At 36.4% G+C, this 20993-nt stretch overlaps 1 protein-coding gene and 1 long non-coding RNA gene across 2 annotated transcripts in view; one reads left to right on the top strand and one right to left on the bottom strand.

Moving 5' to 3' along the window:
• STON2 (stonin 2) overlaps window positions 1-10260 on the top strand; it is an 86924-nt gene extending 76664 nt beyond the window's left edge. Inside the window, exons 6-7 of the mRNA XM_032232431.1 lie at window positions 3546-3748; window positions 9163-10260. Of these exons, the coding sequence (XP_032088322.1) occupies window positions 3546-3748; window positions 9163-9246 (287 nt within the window). The 3' untranslated portion in view covers window positions 9247-10260. The remainder of the gene's footprint in view (window positions 1-3545; window positions 3749-9162) is intronic.
• A 4434-nt stretch (window positions 10261-14694) lies between these two features.
• Window positions 14695-20993, bottom strand: part of LOC116518914 — a 14013-nt gene continuing 7714 nt past the window's right edge. Inside the window, exons 2-3 of the long non-coding RNA XR_004256597.1 lie at window positions 20512-20573; window positions 14695-15809 (exon numbers count right to left, since the gene is read on the bottom strand). This is a non-coding gene — a long non-coding RNA (uncharacterized LOC116518914). The remainder of the gene's footprint in view (window positions 15810-20511; window positions 20574-20993) is intronic.

Here is a 20993-nt window from a genome sequence, read left to right as displayed (position 1 = left end):
AAGATCAAAACAGATAAGCTCAATCCCCCTGTATAGCATTGCTTTTTGCAGTATTGTTCCAACAGCAGCTTGATAACTTCTGATGTGTGCTTCTCTATAAACAACTTGTTGATGCTGGCTGATAAATAATGGGCCTTGTTTATAGGCTGTGAGAAATCTCTGTCCTAACTGTGTATGATTCATTGCTTCAGTACAAAAGGATGTTTTTAGTTAGCCAGCATCAGACAGAATAAAGAATGTTGGGAAAATATTGATTCATGGAATGTTTTTCTGCCTAGCCTGAAAACAGGCCAGCCCATATTGAATAAGAATAGACTTAAAGTACAGATTTGGGGCTGTACACTGTAGAAAACCAACATTTAATCAAACATCCCTTTCTCAATGTGTACTGTATGAAAATTGCTGAAGTTTTAAAATAAATCCCTTGCAAAATATTGTATACATTATGCACATGCACACAACCAGCAAACAGGCTTTATTTTTGTGTCACACTGACTGTCACTATTTTTGGTTTGAAGCTTTGTGTATTGTTTGAACTTAGACAGAATGGCTTGTAACTGTGATTTATGATGCAATGTGTTTTGAGGTTCAAGACAATCATAGCCTACTCAGTAATTCATAGATAAACAAACCATGGGTTTTGGTGTAGTTTTAAAACCCAGTCACAGAGAAAGACAGAAAAAGATACCCTTAAAGTAGGCACCTTCTCCTAAATAATGTCCCAAATGGAGTGAGCAATTTTGATTCCATATTGCTAGTATCCTCCAGAAGACTGGATGATCTCTGCTTCTCCAACATTCTTCACTCCTGCTCTAGATGATAGTGAGACTGTGGCAATGTCTTTTAAACTATCAAAAAATATCCTGATTCTGCTTCTAAAGCAGAAATTAGCAATCTTATTGTTGTTGAACAGCATTCAGAATAATCTGACACTGCATATCATTCATGTTGGCTGAAGCAAGTTGTGAGTGGGTAAAAAGTCAAAAACAACTAGGATTTGCCATTTTCTCATTCTACCAGCCCTTTTGTCCTACACTCTCTGTTCCCTTTTGACATTCTCATATGTCTTTTTCTATCCAGAAAGCTGCTACTGAACAGATGGACCATTCATGCCAGCAATTGCTGATTGCTGACACCGAACCTGTGGTATTACAAAAGGACCACACTACTGCCTTTCCATATTTTAAGCAAACATCTACAAAAGCCCCACCACACGCATGCACGCAATGCAAATTGAGCTGTGCAGGCAGGGGTGAAATGCTATCATTTCAGACTGGCTCACCCAAACAGGTAGTAAAAAATACTACCGGTTCACTTGAACCGGTAGTTTAAAAAATGCTTTAGTTACACAAGTTACATAGAGGAAATATCTGAGATGGTAAATATTATTTGAAGATGTAGATGTTAAAACAACCGTAACCAAACGACATGCTGCATGTGATGATGTGTTTTTTTTTTTTCCCTTTCCTTTTTGGACTTTTTTTTGGTCCTTTTTGGCCTCCCCCCCTCCCCCCACCTTTTCTTTTTCTCTTGTTTTATTTTCTTGTTTTTTGTTTTTTAAACCCTAGCTTATTGTGGTGCTTATTAAATATACAACAGAGAGATACGGGATGTATAAACTTAGTAGGGATGCACCTGTGATTAAACGACATATTGTATGTGAAGATGGGTTTCCCCTCCCCCCCCTTTTTTTTCTTTCCATCTTCTCCCTTTCCCATTGTTGTCTGTGTAATAAAAAATAAAAAAAATAAAAATAAAAAAATGCTTTAAAAGTTTTTAAAAAGTTATGACAATCAGCTGTGTGACAATCAGCTGTGCCACACGATTTATATTTGCTAGAAATCCTGCTTTCTAGCGAATCTAAATCACATGGCACAGCTGTCACCACCACCACCACCCCATTGTTCTACTTACCTTTGCAGATTCAAAAAAGGCTTCTTAGTGCCTGGGGTGAGCATGCTAATGAAGCAAACCGGTAGCAGATGTCAGAGCATTTCACCCCTGTGTGCAGTTGCACATGCTCCAATCAGCCACTCACTTGGCCAATTCCGAATAAGTCACAGCCCAGAGGTTGGGGACCCCTGTTTTACATGAAAGGCAAAATAATATATTTATAAATCATGGTTTATATACTTGAGAATATTCAAAAATTATCTTGTTGTATGGCATCTATTATTTTTGTGTCTATAGTGTGTAACAACAATCGGGCCAAAGCTAAAAACTCTTCACAGAGGAATAACATGGTATTATTTCTATATCACAGATAAGGAGATTGGGGCCCAGATCATGGTTGTGCAAGATCATACAGAATTCACATATTTAAGCAGAAAGTTACTAGTTTTAGACATTGCAAGAGGACACACTGAGATTCAGATATTTGAAACAAAAGGTTGTCCAAACATTGTCCATACTACTGTATTAATTGTTTAAGACAATGTTTCACAATTTTGTTTTAGAATTGATATTCTTAAAGCCTCATTATATGTTTATCAAATTACATGAGTAAAGTATTCTGAATGGGAGAAAATTAGATATGCTTCACAGCAAGAAAAGCAGCTGACAAACACATTTAATTAAAAAAAAGTGGGGAAAATAGTGGGGAAAAGTTAAGTAAATTTATTTCCTCTTTTTGAAGTAAGCTTTTCATTTAAAAAATACCTCAAAAATATCTCAATATCTTCTTATGAACAATTACATGCAATAAGTCATAACTTTTGTTTGCATCTTATACAAGTGTGTACCAAAGATTTGCCTTGCAGCCATAGGAAAAAATAATAATGATGTTTTGTTCCTGAATTTTTCACATGAAGAAAGTACATGGTTCAAAATAATTATCAGGGGTCATCAGCCAAGAACAATGAGTTGGGTCTATTTCTCTGTGTAATCATGCCCCAAACCCTATATTTTAAAAGAAACTGGGATTTCCTTACTGCCTTGGGATTGAGCATGTTAAAAGACCACGTTTGTATGCATTGGTTTATTCTGTTCTAAATTAACACGTAGAACTGTTAATAGCATGCATCAGCCTTAACTACTATTGTATATGTCAAGTGATAATTCTGCATGAAAGAAGAGACAACCACTCTTTAGCCAGCATTAGCTGACAGTTTTTCAAGCATTTTTTCCAGGATTCATTATGATGTATTTGCAAGGAATACCAGAAGGTTCTGAGAGTTGTGTAGCAATATTCTAAAATATGTGGGTGGTGTGGCTTTCCAATTCCCTTCAGTTAACTAATTTTGCCAGTGATGATGAATTGTAGGTATTATAGGAGCCGTGGTTGTTTAGACAGGTTCTAGAATTAGAATATGTTGTACTAGTAATATTCTAGCGAAGCTTTATTTAATGCCTGTGAGTCTTATCAAGTTTGATATTAAAAAAATAAGTTGAGTATCTCCATATTTTATGTCAGAAAAGCTGACCTCAGAATCCTAACATAATCATTTGAATAATTCAGTGGCTTTCTTTTAGTATTTGTCATCTTTTTTCTTCTAAGAGTCCATGTTGGTGTTCTCAGTTGCCATATTCTTTCATTACTTTTTTAGCTGCAGGTCATCCTCATTGCTTCTTTTGCCACCTGGAACTTGGCTCAGACCGGGAAGTGCCTTCTCATTTTGTCCGCTATGTGGATGTAGACTTTGATATGCCAGCAAGTTCAGCATCCAAGGCTGCCGTTCGGTCCATCTCCGTGGAAGGCAAGACTGATGTCAGGAAGTGGGTGAATTATGCAGCGCATTACAATTATAAGGTATGGTTCAATAACTGATAACCACCCGTTTACCTACACCCACATCCATACTTTTGTTTTTCTTCCAAAGTTAGTGTGGCTTACAGGAACGGCTGGATTTGTTCATTTTAACATTCAGATAACTTTTGATAGCATGCCTTCTACAGAATCTCTAATGTACGAATAGTCAGATCTTCTATGCTATCTGATGTATGTTGCCTGCAGTAATTTAAAGGATTAAAACAATATCCAGTTTTTTGGCAGAATATATGTTGCATGAAAAGGCCCCAGGCTCAGAACCTGACATCTCAAATTAAATGATCTCATATAATAAAAATCAGAAGCAATCTCTTTTCCTGAGGCACAGAATAATCACATTTAATTACAATGGGACAAAGGTCTGTAATTACTTAACTTTTAAATTATCATGGAATGGGAAGGGGCCTTAGAGACCGTATTGTGCATCCTATTTCTCAGAACAGAATTATTCACTCCCATGAGTTATAACTCTATGCAGAGCCACATTTGGAAACATGTACTGCATATAGCAGTATTTGGGAAAGGGCCTTTTCTCCGGTCCAACTAGTCATGGCTCCTGATTAATCCATTAATCCTCCTACTTGCTTGTTTGGATTTGTTTTAGACTTGCCACAGTGTTTAGCATGTTCAAGCTTGACCTGAACATCCTTCTGCTTTATCAAATGCTCTTACTTCTTTCCTTCCTTATTTTTTAAAATAATACCCTGCCAACCTGCCAACAAAAGTGTGTATAGTCAATGCTATGGTTTTCCCAGTTGCAATATATGTCTGTGAAAGTTGGAGCATAAGAAAGGCTGAGCGCCAAAGAATTGAGGTCTTTGAACGATGGTGCTGGAGAAGACTCCTGCGAGTCCCTTGGACTGCAAAGCGATCAAACCGGTCAGTCCTAGAGGAATCAACCCTGACTGCTCTTTAGAAGGCCAGATCCTGAAGATGAAACTCAAATACTTTGGCCACCTAAAAATCAGGTGGCTGGATGGAGTCACTGAAGCAGTAGGGGTGAGCTTAAATGGACTCCAGAGGATAGTAGAGGACAGGAAGGACTGGAGGAACTTTGTCCATGGGGCTTGGACACAACTTTGCAACTAACAACAACATTTAAAAATATATTCTTTAATATACTTTTAATTCTTCTTCAAAGTTTCCTAGAGTTATTTTTTCTCAAAACACTCTGTCCTTCTTTCTAATTTACTTTCTTTAATTAAACTTCAGTTTTTAACCTTGAAACTTTCACTGTACTCACCAATTTCTTTTCTTTTTTCTTTTTTGCCTAAGCAATGAGCCCTTCCTCTTCTTACCTCCTCCTTGAATATTTTGCTAGCTCTTTCATTGCTTTACAGGTAGCTAAGAGTTCTATTCATTTAAAGCCCTTTCCCCCAAGTTACTTATTTTCTTTCTACCAATTGCTTCTTTTAAGTATCCGGCAGAGAGCAATTGCTTACAGTAGTACATCTCCTTGGCCTATACTAGTGGTCGACAACCTTAAACACTCAAAGAGCCACAAAAGTCCTAACCAGAAGCCCCTCATTCAATTCTGGAGCTGACAGGAATTCCCGTTCCCCCATTATAGAGTCTCCTTCCAGCGTGGCATCATTTTTTCTCTACCTGTCCTAGCCAAAAGCCTTATCAATTGTGGAGCTGATCGGAAAACCCACACTCTGCCATAGAGTCTCCTCCTGGCACACCCTACTCCCCCCCCCCACAACTGGAAGCTCCTCTCAAAATTGTAGTGCCAACTGGCGACAGGGAGCTGCAAGAGAGAGATGAAAGAGCCACATGTGGCTCCAGAGCCATGGGTTGCTGACCCCTGGCCTATACAATGCCATTCTTTTATTGAACCTTCACCCTTCTCCTAAACACCTCTGTGGAATGCCCCTGTGGGTGACACTGGATTCTTGCTGGCCTTCTCCCAGCCTTCCAAAATTTCCTCAGCTGTTTTCCAGCTTCCTTTCTCTTTCATAACAAAGGGTTAAGGAAAATGAGAAGATTGCCTCCCCTCTCTTTTTAAAGTCAATTTTGCTTGGATTTCCTAGGCATTCAGTTTGACAGTCAGCTGATTATAGCTTCTTGGCGCCAGTCTTGCCTAAATGCACTCATGTTTTCAACTTAACTTTCCCTTCTTCCGCTCACCATTTCCTCTTCTTTCTTCTAGGAATGTCTTTTAGGTCTTGAATTGCTTAATTGCTGTGGGCTTTGTGACTTTGGGTCTTTTTCTCTCTTTTCTCCCCCCAATTTGCCTTTATGACGTTCCAATGAACACCAGGCTCATTTCTGAGCATTGTTTCTCCTCCAGCTATTTCTCAATTGTCCCTGTTCAATACTGTTCAGCTCTACTTCCTATTTCCAGAAAAGTACTTTAATGTGTACTTCAGGTCATGTATTCCTGTGGAAGAAACTTAACTCATGGCTTAAGAGCCGTGGTGGCACAGTGGTTAAAATGCAGTACTGCAGGCTAACTCCCTGCTTGTTCCAAGAGTTCAATTCTGAATGGCTCAGTTCGATTCTAAATTGACTCAGACTTCCATCCTTGCAAGGTCGGTAAAATGAGGACCCAGATTATTGGGTGCAATATGCTGATTTTGTAAATCACTTAGAGAGAAGTATATGAGCACCATGAAGAAGTATATAAATCTGTCTTATTGCTATTGATGAGAAGCAGATCGCTTTGCCATCACATAGCCATTTCAAATGTTTTTTTTTTAAAGATGTTATGGTTTTGGGATATTACATATACTGTACTGCTTACATCTTTCCCATTTGTAAAATGGTAGAATGGCTCACATTTTTGGATTTGAAGAATGTATACTTTCAAGTCTCTATGTAGACCTCCTTATTTAGACGTAGAATAACTTTATTGTCACTGAATTCCCCCTTCTTTACTTTTTAATAGTTTGACTCATTTACTAATTTAGTGTTTCGTTATTTGGCCTCTCTGGCCCCATGTTGTATGTTATGTCATATCTTTCCACTTCAAGGTGTAATTTCATTCCATTGTTTAGGTTAATTACACATTTCCACGTCAAGTTTCTTTGCCACATAGCTCAAGTTCTTCTGCACTTTGTTTTCTGGATCAGTTAGAAGAGGTCTCCAAATCAAGGACCACCAAAGAGACTACTTTCCTACTGCCATGTCTCTATATGCTTCAGGTGTTTGTATACAAGTTTTTCTCTGTAACATGAGTCTTGTTTTCCCCAACTACTGAATCGTATTAAGTTACAACTTGAGTTGTTTGCTTTACCAAATTGGCTTTATTCATTTGAACATTAAAGAGCTCATTCTCTTCATGGTGGTAAAGAGCAAACATATTTTTGGAGACATTCCCCTTGTTCATCCTTTATATAGTGGGGGAACCTGTCTCCAGGACTTCTATATGCTAAGTGCTTGGTTTCTTGTGACATCAAATAAACCCTCAAGATTTTTGAAGTTTGGAAGGCATTAAAAGTGTCCCCATGGACCATGGTCATTCTATCCATGTAGCATTGATCATTCTGCAATAATCTAATGCATAACAAAAATGTGGGATATCTACTTGAAAATTCAAAAAATAAGAAGTGAAAATGTTACACAAGAAAATACATAAAAAGGACAACAGTAAAAACACCCTGTAACTACAGTTACTGTGTATTGAAGTACATCAGCTGTTGTTAGTCTTCAAAAGGAAAAACTAAATTTTCAGTGTTAATCAAGCCTGTCCAATTAGTTTTCCAAAGGGAGAGATAATGTGACAGTTTCTGATTAAACAAAACAACAGAAAACAAAAACAAAAAAAAAATCAGCAACAAAAAGAACAGAAGGATTCTTTGAAGTCTGGAAAGAAGATATTGTTAAGAAGATACTCTTTCCTAAATCAACAAGTTATAAGAGGGAGGGAAGGTAAAACTCAAATGTAGTGGCAAGATTCTCTTACTGTAATCTATTTCCTGACCTGATCTAACTAGAAGCTTGCCTTCTCTGTTTGCCACCTGCACAGTGGAATAACCTTCCTCTTGGAGTTCAAAAGCTCTTACCCTCCACCGTCTTTCACCATTATAGTTTGGCCCTATTTCCACAGAGATATGATATTTGGAAGAGTTTCATCTTGCCTTTAGCCAATTTGCTATGCTTTAAATGAGCCTTGAAGATTTGGCTGTTTCCCCAGCCTCTAGTTTAGCTGAGTATGAGTCAGCTTGAAAAGGTTATATCCAGTATTGTGCTAAGTCTGTCCCTCCTGGCTATGTTCATCTTTTATTTCTGTGTTGAGTTAATATATTGGATTTTGTTTCCAATCTGTACCCTGCTGTGAGTTGGCTGTCCTTATAAATTTAAAGTATAAATAAGTAAAATAAATACATGTTGGCCTTTCTTTTATTTTGAAACTGCTAACTTTAGTTCTCTTTTCATTAAAAGGAGTTGTTCCATTTTCCTCCTTTCTTCAGGTAGTGCTACTCTCTCTCGTCTGCTAATGAAGCTTTTTATGAGCCATCCAACACCTTTCCAGCCAACATTCCTACTACTTTTGGCCTATAACCTTAGCCTTGTTCTTTCTGTATTTTCACATTAACATTGAAATCCTTTCAGCTGTGTCTCCTGACCCAATTTACCTCCTCTGATGGAAGACACTTTTTCTGGTAGGCAAAGCATTCGGTCATTGACTGAAACCCTATATGTTTTATGTCCTTCTATCTTTATTTTTATAGGAACAAAGTTGGATTCCCAGATATTTCATTTCTTCCAAAATCAATCTGTATCTATTGCTTGGAATCATATTGCCTATCCCCCCCCCCCCAAATACCTAACACCACTGGAAACACAGGACATTCTTTGAATATCTATGGCACTTTTGCTTTTTAACTGAATTATACAGTACCTTTTCACAAGAATTAATATTTATTCCTGGTCTTCTGAGGTCCAACTCAAAAGCATGGTTCCCTGCCCCACCAGCTCCTAGAATATATCCTAAAGAATGATGATAGCTATCAAACTTTGCCACAAGTTGTCCAAATAGCTGGGTCTCCTTATAATCATGCCTTACTCAGTATAATTTTTATGTTCATAATCTAATGGACAGAAAGAAAAAGCACATTACATATACATAGGGTTTTTTTCTTTGTTCCCCCACTTGCTTTATGTAGGGTTGGGAGAATCCTTCCCTCTCAAATTTATATATCCACTAAGTTAGGTGGACTTTTCCATCCTGCAATGAGCCACCATGGCACCACTTCAATATTTCCCATGTAGGCAGCATGGGAAAATCCTGCTTTTGCTGGAGTCAGTTCTACATACCTGTCATCTGTGAATCAGAGGAATATTGCCCATTCTTGCTTTGGGACAAGTCATTCTTGAGTGAAACATACCAAACAAAAATTAGGTGATCTTTTGCTGTTTTCCACAAAATTCCCAGTTTGTTTTTCTTTCAGGTGGGAATAGAGAGGAAGAAAAGCTTGAATCCAGATAATTTGGGAGAAGACAATGATAATGCCAAGGAATGTGCTGTGCAATGAAAGTAGCTGTATCTGAAAACAATAGAAGTGACAAGAATTGAAGACAAGGAATGCCGTGCCTGCCTTCTGTAGTCCGAAGAGCCAAGAAGTATTTGGAGTGACTGTTCTCTCTCTGAACATGCTTAAAAATTATTTTGGGATATGTTTGCTGAGTAGTTTGGGTAGAATTACACTAAGTATATAGGCTTGCAGTGCACTCAAGCCTGTTTTCATCTGTTCCAGTATACCTTTTAGAGCAAAATAACTGTATTTTGTCAGCTACAGTTGTCAAAATTCTAGTCTTGTTAAGTATTTTCCAACCGTTACTTGACAGTTCCTGTTGATTGGTAATTCAATCTTCAGTGGAGTTTTTCCAGGTGATCTGCAACAGCCCTGGGGATGGGAGGTATAGAAGAGACCCCAGTCTTTCTATATTTCTATCATGCCTATGGCTCTCAGTGAGAAATTCTAAACAACCTTTCCTATCAGCTACTAGTAGGTAGAGAGAGCCATTGGGAACTCCAAATGAAAGACACATGATCTCAGTTCTCGTGTATGCCATCTTCAAGAAAGAATATTTAAATATTGTAGACTTCCCTTGGCGAATCAGAAATATTTTATGCAATTTACTGAAATGCCAGTTATTCTTTAGACATGATTTAGTTATAGTTACCAGCTGAAAGGGACTAGGAGACTTTTGGAACACTCTTACTTGGGAAAATACTGAGGGGGAAATAGATTTAATCTTAGTTAAATTTTTAGCTATGTGTTCCCCAAATCACTACCATACTGCATAACATTAATATTATTAAAGTTTTGATGGGGTTGGTAAAAAGTTGGTTAACTTTTGTAAATTGTTAATGCTACTTTCAAATTCTGTCTTATACTACATTTTATTTCAGAGATACTTCAAAAAAAATTTTTTTTTCTATGTTACTAAGCAATTAATGGTATTACTTTATACTTTATAAGTAGACATAGTGGCAGTTCAGAGAAGGTTTTTATGAATTCTTATGTCCGCAGTCTTTTTCATAGAGATAAAAACTTGACCTTGAAAAATTTCAGCTTATAGTTGTTATTTAAAGACTCAAGTTTCTAGTTTTCCGATTTCTGGGAATATTCCTAAACATGTCTGGACCTATCTTTGAAGAACTTTTTTTGAGTTCACATAGGAGTTTCAGTATTCTGCATATCCATTTTAATCCTCCCTATGCCCATAAAGTAAAAGTTACCAATTGCTATAGCAATTGTAGTCCAATATATTGGTAGGAGCACCAAGTTGGGGAGCTGTACTTATCTATAATCACACTTTCTGTCAAGCAAGAATTTGTAGTATTTTTGCATGGGTATTGATATATTTGAATGAGTACAGAGAATTCTGGTGGGCATCTTTGCTTCTGAGAATGCCAGCCAGTTGCCAGCAAGACATCAGGAAATCTGTTGTCTAAGAGCAGTTCCTCAATCCTGAAGCACAACACTGCCCAATATATAGTGTCATGAAAGCCTACACACAGAATCCTGTCTAAAATATTCTAGTGTTTTAATAAATTCCAGTTTTAAACAAATTACTAGAGCTAGACTAGATGCAAATTTCACATATTTTTTTCTTCTAGACCATATTATTCTGGAAAATGGGCTTGTTAATGAAATCACTGTCCAGTCGCTTGTATAAGGAGAGGAAGGTGTAATTGGTACTTACTCATAGGCCAACAGCAATTTCAGAATATGTGGCGCTCAGGAGTGAACTCTAGAGTCCTTGCTGCTCTCTGAGCTTAGTAGTTTGCTTATAGTTGTTTCATTACCCAACAAGATAATAGCATCAATGCAAATACAGTTAAGTGTCGGCTTTGCTGTTTGTACACGGTTTATATACAGTAGCTTGCCCTGTCAGTTTTGGTGGTTTTTCTGTTGGTAGTTCTTTGAGTAGGGTATTGTTTTCTGCTTGATTGTTTGCCTGGCGTTATTCCTTGTTTATTTGGCTGTTGTCTGCTGGAGAGAATATATTCTGATCTTTTTTATTTCTTCTGATCTTTTTTATTGTCTCTTTTGAATGGTATATAAATGTGATTTAGCTCTATGTGTCCATTGATGGTGGATTTGTCTGATTGCCAAATGTCCAGGAATTCATTAGCATTTTTGGATTTAGTTTTGTCTAAGATGCTCAGTTTCCCAGTTGAAACTATGGTTGAGTCAGTCCATATGTTGTGTTGTGAGATTAAGGAGTTTTCATCATGTCTTCTGACTGTTAATTGGTGTTCATGGATATGTTGTTAGTCTTCTATTTGTCTGTCCTCCATAGTAACTGTTACAATCTTTACACCATATATTATAGATGACTCTACAACATACATCTATAGCATACAGCAAATCTTCTATAACAGGTTAAGGAATGGAACAGCCCAGGGATGGGATTCTACCGGTTTGGCCCGGTTCAGGTGAACCGGTAGCCCCGAAGATCAGTTGAGAGTGAACCAGTTCTCTCCGATCTTCTGGTGGGCTCCTTCGCCCACCCCTGGGTTATACTCACCTATATTTCCTTGTTTTTTAGCCCAGCTGATAGGTGTGGCCCTTCAGCTGCAGTAGAAGCTAAGGTTTTTAACCCACTCCGGATGTGCAAAGCACATGTTCAGCGAACCAGTTGTTAGACCAGTTGAATCACACCACTGGAAGAGCCACTATGTACCCATTAGAAAGAGTACAAAGTCATAATCAACTTTCCTCAACTGCTTTGAGCCAAGAACTAATTTTTCTGTAATGTATTTCAACTTTTGTTCTTGGTTTATCTACCAGACTATTTGGTCTTCACTTTTGAGTTCCCTGGCTTGTTTTCATCTGCCCTTCCTTTGCTATATCTTACTTTTCATTGACTGTGCGTGAAATAATTCTCGCAATACCAATAACGTCCCTGCCTTTGTAATGATATAGCATTTTCTCATTTGGGTAAACTGTGTAGGACAAAAGGCCCATTGATATTCTTTACTGACTTCATATCATCTAGCATATCAAGAAGCACATCTGCCTATTATCTCCTAGCTGCATTGAACTGAATATTGTTTACTGTCATTGGTTTGCACATTTAGTGGCAAATCACAATATTTATAAAGTATTTAAATATTATGCAAGCTTTCTGAACCAGCCCTTCAGCTTCATTTAAAATCTGCCTCAAAAATTGATGAATGCCGCTTTCAGTGAATACTAAAGGATGAGGTTAAGTGAAAGTCTTTAAAAATACTTATTTCACATACTCTGATATATGGGTGTGGTAGAATATTCAGGAAGCCTAATTAGATTTTACCTAATCTCAGAGAAAATATTTTGGGGTAGGGAAATGGACATGGGGAAGATTATTTCTATGTAATGTAGTATGAGGCCCACTAGGGGAGTTTAAAATGTAAATATTAACATATTTTAAGGGTACCCAGAAATTGTTCTTCCCTTGGTGATCAAGTTTAACGTGATCTGAGTAGTCAGTGCTTTTCAGAATAGATCCTTATGAAGAATGCACTAACAACAGTTAAGGTATAAGAGAATGTATGATGATTATCAAATAAGAGCCACAACCTGTACTTAAAACGACTTAACAAGAGAGAGGGGATTGTAGAATTGAGGAGGAGAAGCTAAGATTCCTGGCTGATATTTGGACCCCCACAAATGAACCATCGTTTTGGATTAATAACATCTGCCTTATATAGATTCACTTTTAATTGACTTGCTGATACGCAGTCCATTGTTACAGTGAATTGTAGATTGTAACATGCCATCTGATTTAAGTCCTATACTGTATATAGGAAACATATTTCTATGGTATTAGCAGATTTGTAATGGGAACCCTATTTTCATTGTGAAAATGTTACTTAACATAAAGCAACCCCAAAGCCCTTAAAGACTTGTGAGGATAAATAAAAGGGCTTGTATTGCAATTATGATGTTGTTCAGTGCCTCCATACAGATAAGTCATAACCTCTTGCACTAATGTGATTGTTGTTGTTTTTTACATATTTTGTAATCGGTTTCTACCTTTTAATGTACTTTGAAAAAGTCTATACACTGGCTAATTCTTAAAAAAAATATTGTGGCACTTCTCCACCCCCTCAGAGAAATGTCACTTTGGAGTTTGGGAAGGACTATTGAATAAATGCAAATGAAATTCGACATTCACAGCAGTTGTGTCTTCATTTTTACATTGTTCATTTTTTTATATAGTTGAAAAGGAAAAGATAATGCCATAATATAATGACTTGTTAAAACATGAATGGTTCAGAGTTTCAATATACATGTAAAAAGGTGACTACATGGGCGTAAATTTTGCAACATACACAAGTGGTTTATGTTTGCCATGTTCTGGATGTTCTTTTAACTTTCCAGTCTGGTCTTTGGCCGTTGGATTTCTTGATGGTTCAAATCCTAACCAGGTCCAGGCCTACTTTGCAGAGCATTACCATAAGGAATCCCTATGGAAATTATCTAACAATCTGCATGAAACAGAATGAAGTATGGATAAAGGCATTGATTTCATTTTCTTAATGTTATAATTTTTGATAAGCAGCTTTATAATCTGATATTATTAAAGCTGATGGGTCATTTAATCACAAAATAACTTGATCTGATCATTTTTCAGTATATTGAGTACTTGTTAATAGGGAAAAATGAGGGAATTACTATCAGTCTTCACTGATGCTATTCACTTGTCTTGCGTAAGTCCTAAAGGAAGAACACTATCAGACCCAAACTTTTGGCCTCTTTACCATTCATTAGGCAATCTGTATTTTTAGATTATAGTTCTCACCACTGAAGTATTAAGTGTTAAGATTGCCTATACCTCTGATCCAGAATAAGTTCAGTATCTCATGAAAGAAAAAACATGGGAACTTTAAAAAGTCTTCAACTTTGATTGGGAACCTTCCTCACTTTGCTCCTATGTCCTTTTGGCCAGAATGCCGACTAGTATTGCCAGGAAAAATTGATGCAATCCAACAATGCCAAATATAAATTTTCCACACACCACATTTGTTACAGGTCCACCTGTCCTTTTGCCTATGCCAAAGCAAAGCAAATTTCCCATAAGAAACTTGCAGGCTGGCTAAAAAAACCTTCCCTGACCTGTCCATTGCAAGAGATTCCCTATGCAGGGTTTGGAAAGATGCTGCCAGCCTGTTTATAATCAGTTTATAATTTTGCTGAAAATAAAAATAAAATAAAATTAGCAATTATTGTTTAAAAATGGGACATCCTCTGCTAATTATCAAATTATAATTATATGTCAAATGATAGCATTTACTATATAAGGTGGGAAGATAACTCTGTTCAAATATATGCAATACCTGATCAATGTAACACAAGAACAAAATTGAAATTCATTACATATTTCCTTTCCTTATACTGTACGCATCAATAAGAAAAGGAAAAAAAAAACACAGGTGAATTTGTAGATGCATTTGTTGCTAAAATAAACATAAGTAAAACAAAATGCACAATTATAGATTTTATTTTCTATTAGATCCAGTTTCTTTATAGTTTGGTTAACAATTTGGCACAAGAGTGGAGCCAAAAAAAGAAAAGGAAACTCCTATGTACATACAAATTCTTAGTGGAAACATATATCATTTCTCCTTTTTAAGTAGATTTTATTGTTAGCCCAGCAACATCAGAATTTTACAACGTTTGACACTTTTGTGAATTGTTTTGGTTTAATTCCAAAATGAAGAAACTTCACCACTTCTTATTTAATTTCTTCCTTTTGAGAACTATTGCCATCTTGTGGTTTGATATTGCTAGTGTTACTCTAATAATGGGTAAAAAAAAATCTAGCAATACGAGTTAAACTGCAATAAAAAGTACACAATGTGAATGTGTTTATAATATAAGAAGATGCATAGATTGTTTTAAAAATAGACATTACAATACAAACAAAAATATTGATACTTAATTTCTCATACTGCCAGATAACAATCTAAAGTCAGAAAATTTAAAAAAAGACTAAAATCAATAAAAGCAGAACATAGCTAGTTATAAATTTTCATCAAGAGATGGATCAAAATGAATTTCAGCTATTTAAATATATTCCACACTGATCATTAAGCAAATTAAAAGAATAAGCATGCCATTACTGGCATCAATTTCTCAAGAGACCAATATCCATTATCAATAATATGCAAATAAAGATCAGATTTAATAATCCTTTCTGTCATATTGCTGTAAATTAGAAGAGCATACTTGTACACCATAAAAAACAGATAATTTCAAATCTGTTTCTATTCTTTTTCTCCTTATGATCTTTTTCTCCTTTTAGGATGCAACCTAACACAGCTGGTTTTAATTGTCTAATATGGACACTTACTTTTTCCAAAAAGTTAATAATAATGACAACAAAAGGTTTGGTTGACTTACAATGATCATTTATTAAAGCAATTGAGAAAAAAAAAACCTCAGGGAAAACCTAACCAGGGATAAGATGGGGAACAAGTCTAACAAGCTCTGTCTCTCTTCATGGCCAAGTATTACCCATGCGGATGGGACCAGGTGGAGATGATATCCAACAATATTTGCAATGGTACATCTTTCCCACACATGGTCTATTACCAGTTCTAAAGCAAATAAAAAGCAGATAAGATAAGAGTTAACAAAAAGAATGTCACTCTGGGTGGTCAGTTCAGACAAGAAAATATTGGCATAATTTATGGTGGTGGTTGCACGGCAATGGTATCAGATGTCCATTAAGACTGCAGGAAATATAAGGTCTATGAATAACTTTTTAACGCTTGGTTTAGTCAGTTTATTTGATGTACTACTGTATGAGAAATATAGTCCAATGACATTTTACATATCTATATTTCTGTTGACCCTTAATGAATTTTCGTTGAGATTATAACTGAAATGAAGAAACTCCATGAAGTTGTTTATGGATAGGATATGGAAAGAAGAGATAATTTGTTGTATTTTAGGGGATGATACTAATAATTTATACTTTTTGTGCTTCAATTTAAGCTTTATTAAGCCCAAAGATAGTTTATCTACTGTAAGTTCAAAATATTACTGTTCATTTCATAATAAGAAAACCTTCAATATAGTATTCTTTGCCATTTTTTCTTCTCATTCGTTTTCATTTGGTTCATAGAATCATAGAATATTAAGATTGGAAATATTTTAGACATGATTTGGTCCAAATCTCTGTAGAAATCCATATTTCTTTCATTTATTTTTAAAATAATTAAATCACCACCGTCAACCATTCCCTACAAGATCATGAGCCATCTTCCAAGGTTGTCAGTACCATGAATGAACACTTCTCATCTTTAGCATCTTTTTTTTTCTTGATAATCAACTGAAATCTATTTTGTTGTAATTTAAACTCACCTTTTTTTGCCCAGTCTTCTGGAACAATTGTGAACAATTACATCAATATTTTTTTAACTTTTATTTATCACATTTAGAAACTGCCCATCTCTCTCACAGAGGGAGTCTGGGTGGTGTACAAATAAAAAGTTAAAAACAAAAACTGAATATAAAATTGAAAAAAGTTAAAGACGGGGCAAAATTTGACCTTAAGTCACTAAAAGGGAACGATCCTCAGGGTAGTACCCAGCCCCACAGTTTCATATTTGACAATCACTCAAATTCTTTTTTAAATAGTTTTCTATTAATTTATAATATAGCATAGAAAGAAAATACAAAATTAAAGAGTAAATAAAATATTTCTCTTCCATCATCCATGTTTTTTCTAACATTGTTTTGAATTTAGTGTGACTTAGTTCCAACTAAATAAACTGGGTGCAACCCTAAGGGCATTTCAAGAGCCTATGGAATGTGATAATGAAGATGCCAAGATTTCTGTGGAAAAAAGATTATTAATTTAAATCAGAAGGAAGAAAGTGCTTTGAAAATACTTCTTGTGAATCAGAGGGAGCCCAAGTATCACATTACATAACCGTTTTACTTGAGCTATGTATTTTGCGACAACAGAATCCACTGAAACTGTCAATGGTCAGCATTTTCTAAAACTTTTTAAAAACATTTGTCATATCACCTCCTGCAATCACTTTAATGAGACAAGGCTAAAGTGACAGTGCTAACCTGGAAGAACAGAGAAGACCCTGTTCTGAGAGATTCTACAAAAGTATATTCTTCCAGGCGCTTCTCATTCATTGAATATGGTGATCGACAATGCTTGTTTCTAATGAGATTGCTGATTTTTAAATGCAATTCCAAGCATCTATCTGTTTTCTATTCACTGATTTATTACTGAACAGAATCTCTGAAGGTGCATTTTGAAGCAGCATCTGGAGAATCATTCCTCAAATAGACACCACTGAGTGCCACACTTTGAAAGGCAATAAAACCTATCAAACACCAAACTGGGGATAGATAATTGCCAGTTGCCATCTTGGATAATGCTGCAACAGGATTTGTTCATGGAAAAAAAAATAGGAAGAGAAAATAGGATGACTAGGAATATAACAGAATAACAGAGTTGGAAGGGACCTTGGAGGTCTTCTAGTCCAACCCCTTGCTCAGGCAGCAAACCCTATACCTGTGATGCCTCTCTGTTGGTATGCATGCCGTCACCAGCTGCTCTTCTGATTTCCAGAATGCGCATCAGCCAGCTGATCTTTGTGCATGTTGGAGCCCCGGAAACCCGAAGACCAGCTGGCCAGTGCCATCACCACCTGCTCTTCTGGTTTCTGGCACATGCATGTGCGCCAGCGAGCTGAGCCTCATGCGTGCCAGAGCCTCGGAAACCTGAAGACCAGCTGGCCGGTGCATTCAACCCCATAAACTCAAAGACCAGCTGGCCAGTGCACATGAGCAGACCAGCCAGCTGGTCTTTTGAGTTTACGGGATTCTCGCATGAATGTGTGCATGCACCCACACACGCATTCCAGTTTGGGCACTCGGTGCCAAAAAGGTTCACCATCATTGCCCTATACCATTTCAGACAAATAGTTGTCCAATCTCTTTTTAAAAATTTCCAGTTTTGGAGCATGTACAACTTCTGGAGGCAAATTGTTCTACTGATTTATTGTTCTGTCAGGAAATTTCTCCTTAGTTCTAGGTTGCTTCCCTCCTTGATTAGTTTCCATCCATTGCTTCTTGCCCTGCCTTTTGGTGCTTTGAATAACAGATTGACTTCCTCTTCTTTTTGGCAACCCCTGAGATATTGGGACACTGCTATCATGTATTCAGGCTTAGTCCTTCTTTTCATTAAACTAAACATACCCAATTCCAGCAACCCCTAAATTATCTTTTTTGCTCTTCTCTGTACTCTTTGTAGAATCTCAATATCTTGTTTACATTCCACACTTGGAATACTGCATGCAGTGACCAAAACTGCATGCAGTATTCCAAGTGTGGTTTTACCAAGCCATTATAGAGTGGTATTAACACTTCATGTAATATTGATTCTATTCCTCTATTAATGCAGCCTATTGGCTTTTTCTGCAGCTGGAAATATAACCACATTTCTGTAGGGACTTACATTATAGCATGGCTGTACAGTATTGCAATGACCTTATCATAAAAAATAGCTTTTTCTTTCAGAAAGCAATCTCTTGGTTTTATTTTCAAAAAATCATTTTTGTCCTTTGGTCATTTATCTTTTACCATACTAATAATTCCACTTAATGCATAGTCTTTCAGATTCACATGAAATATGGAGACTGAATTGTCCCTTTTAGAATATGCATTTTATAGTTTTCTTAAATTTAGTTTTCTTGAATATAGTTTTACTCTTCAATTTTCCTTTGTAAAACAAAATTATAAATACTTTTAATCCTTATGAGTTTCTTTCAGATATGTCCTTTTTTCAGGTTTGTCCTTTATTTTTTTACAACAAAATATGCTTAACCATAAGCCAAAGGATGGCTTATTTTTTAAATAAATGTTATAAGCAAGAGACTCCAAAAACTAATGTGGAGTAAACCTCTGGACAAAACAAAGTCATACCCTTATACAGGATGTTGTATGATACTCCCAAAACTCTTCACCGTATCTGCAAAAGACCTACATCAACATTGCAAGAGTACTATAATCAATGTTGACATGATGGCATATGCAATATTGATGGACTTGCTTTAGAAAGCTCTTTGGAGATGCATTTCAGGTATCCTTAAAACCACAATTCCATTTATTGGTGAAAATTAATCTGAATGTACTCTGGCTAAATCATTGCTTTATGACATGTAACCTCCATAATGAAATCTGTATCTCTTTCAAAATACTGAAATATTTATCCTGATTAAAACAGCTAAGCAATGGAGGCTCACCACACAAAAAAGAATCAACATTTTCTGCAAAGAAACAAAAGGCAATAAATAAATTGATAAGCCAACATGATGCAAAGCACCAACTTCTAGAGACATATTTAACTGTGGGAACCTCCCATTACCATAATTAAATATGCTTCTAAAAGTTAGTGTTTTGCATCATATTGTCTTCAAAACCTATTTACTTGTTTACCGTATTTTTTGGAGTATAAGACACACCTTTTCCCACCAAAGAGAGTGAAATTCTGAGTGCATCTTATACACAGAATATAGCATTTTTGGCCTCCTGAAACCCCTCCCCCTTCGCAAAAATGGAGGTCCATAGGCTTTGAGAGGCCTGCAAAGTGCTCCTGGGGACTGGGGAGGGCAAAAATGAGCAAAAGATTAGCCATTTTTTGCCCGTTTTGCTCTCCCCCCAGCCTCCAGGAACACTCTAGAAGCCTCCCAAAGCATATGCATGCCTTTTTTTTTTTTTTTGCAAAAAAACGGGCTGTTTTTGCCCCCCCCCGTCCCTAGGAGCACTCTACAAGCATCCCAAAGCATATGCATGCCCCCCCCTTTTTTTTTACAAAAAATGTGCCCATTTTTGTTAAAAATGGGTCATTTTTTTGCTCGTTTTTGCCCCCCAGCCCCCAGGAGCACGTTGCAGGCCTCTCAAACTCTCTGTATGCCCCATTTTTCACACAAAAAAAATGAGGCATGCAAAGTGTTTGGAAGGCCTGCAGAGTGTAAAAACTTTTTTTTAAAATTTACCTCTTCAAAATCTTGGTGCATCTTATACTCCGGTGCATCTTATAGTGCAAAAAATACAGTATTTTTTTTAAAAAAATCAAAAAATGTAGGGTGCATGGTAGGTCGCATATGCCATATGGTCTAACTATGCACTGATCTTTGATATGAATTTCTAACCAGGAAGGCTGCTGCTGTTGCTATAATTATAAAAGTCCTACACACAAGCACAAAAATAAATAAATAAATAAATAAATAAAAATCCTGATCCAGCCTTTTGTTATTTGGAACTACTTACCAGAAAATGGTAAACACTCACTTGGATTACATTAACTACAGATCATGAGCTGTGTTATCAGCCTGCAGCAGAAAGAGATGGATGAGAAGCAAGATTATTCATTTATTTATTACATTTATATGCTGGCCATCTCACTGTCAAGCCACTCTGGTAAATAACTTTATTACAGCTGAAACTCAAAAAATTAGAATATCATGCAAAAGTTCATTTATTTCAGTAATTCAGCTTAAAAGGTGAAACTAATATATGAGATAGACTCATTACATGCAAAGCAAGATAGTTCAAGCCATGATTTGTCATAATTGTGATGAGTATGGCTTACAGCTCATGAAAACCCCAAATCCACAATCTCAGAAAATTACAATATTGTGAAAAAGTGCAATATTCTAGGCTCAAAGTGTCCCACTGTAATCAGCTAATTAAGCCATAACACCTGCAAAGGGTTCCTGAGCCTTTAAATGGTCTCTCAGTCTGGTTCAATA

The sequence above is a fragment of the Thamnophis elegans genome, chromosome 1, assembly GCF_009769535.1.
Source record: "Thamnophis elegans isolate rThaEle1 chromosome 1, rThaEle1.pri, whole genome shotgun sequence".
Classification (NCBI taxonomy): Eukaryota; Metazoa; Chordata; class Lepidosauria; order Squamata; family Colubridae; genus Thamnophis; species Thamnophis elegans.
This window is presented reverse-complemented; position numbering and strand designations above follow the sequence as displayed.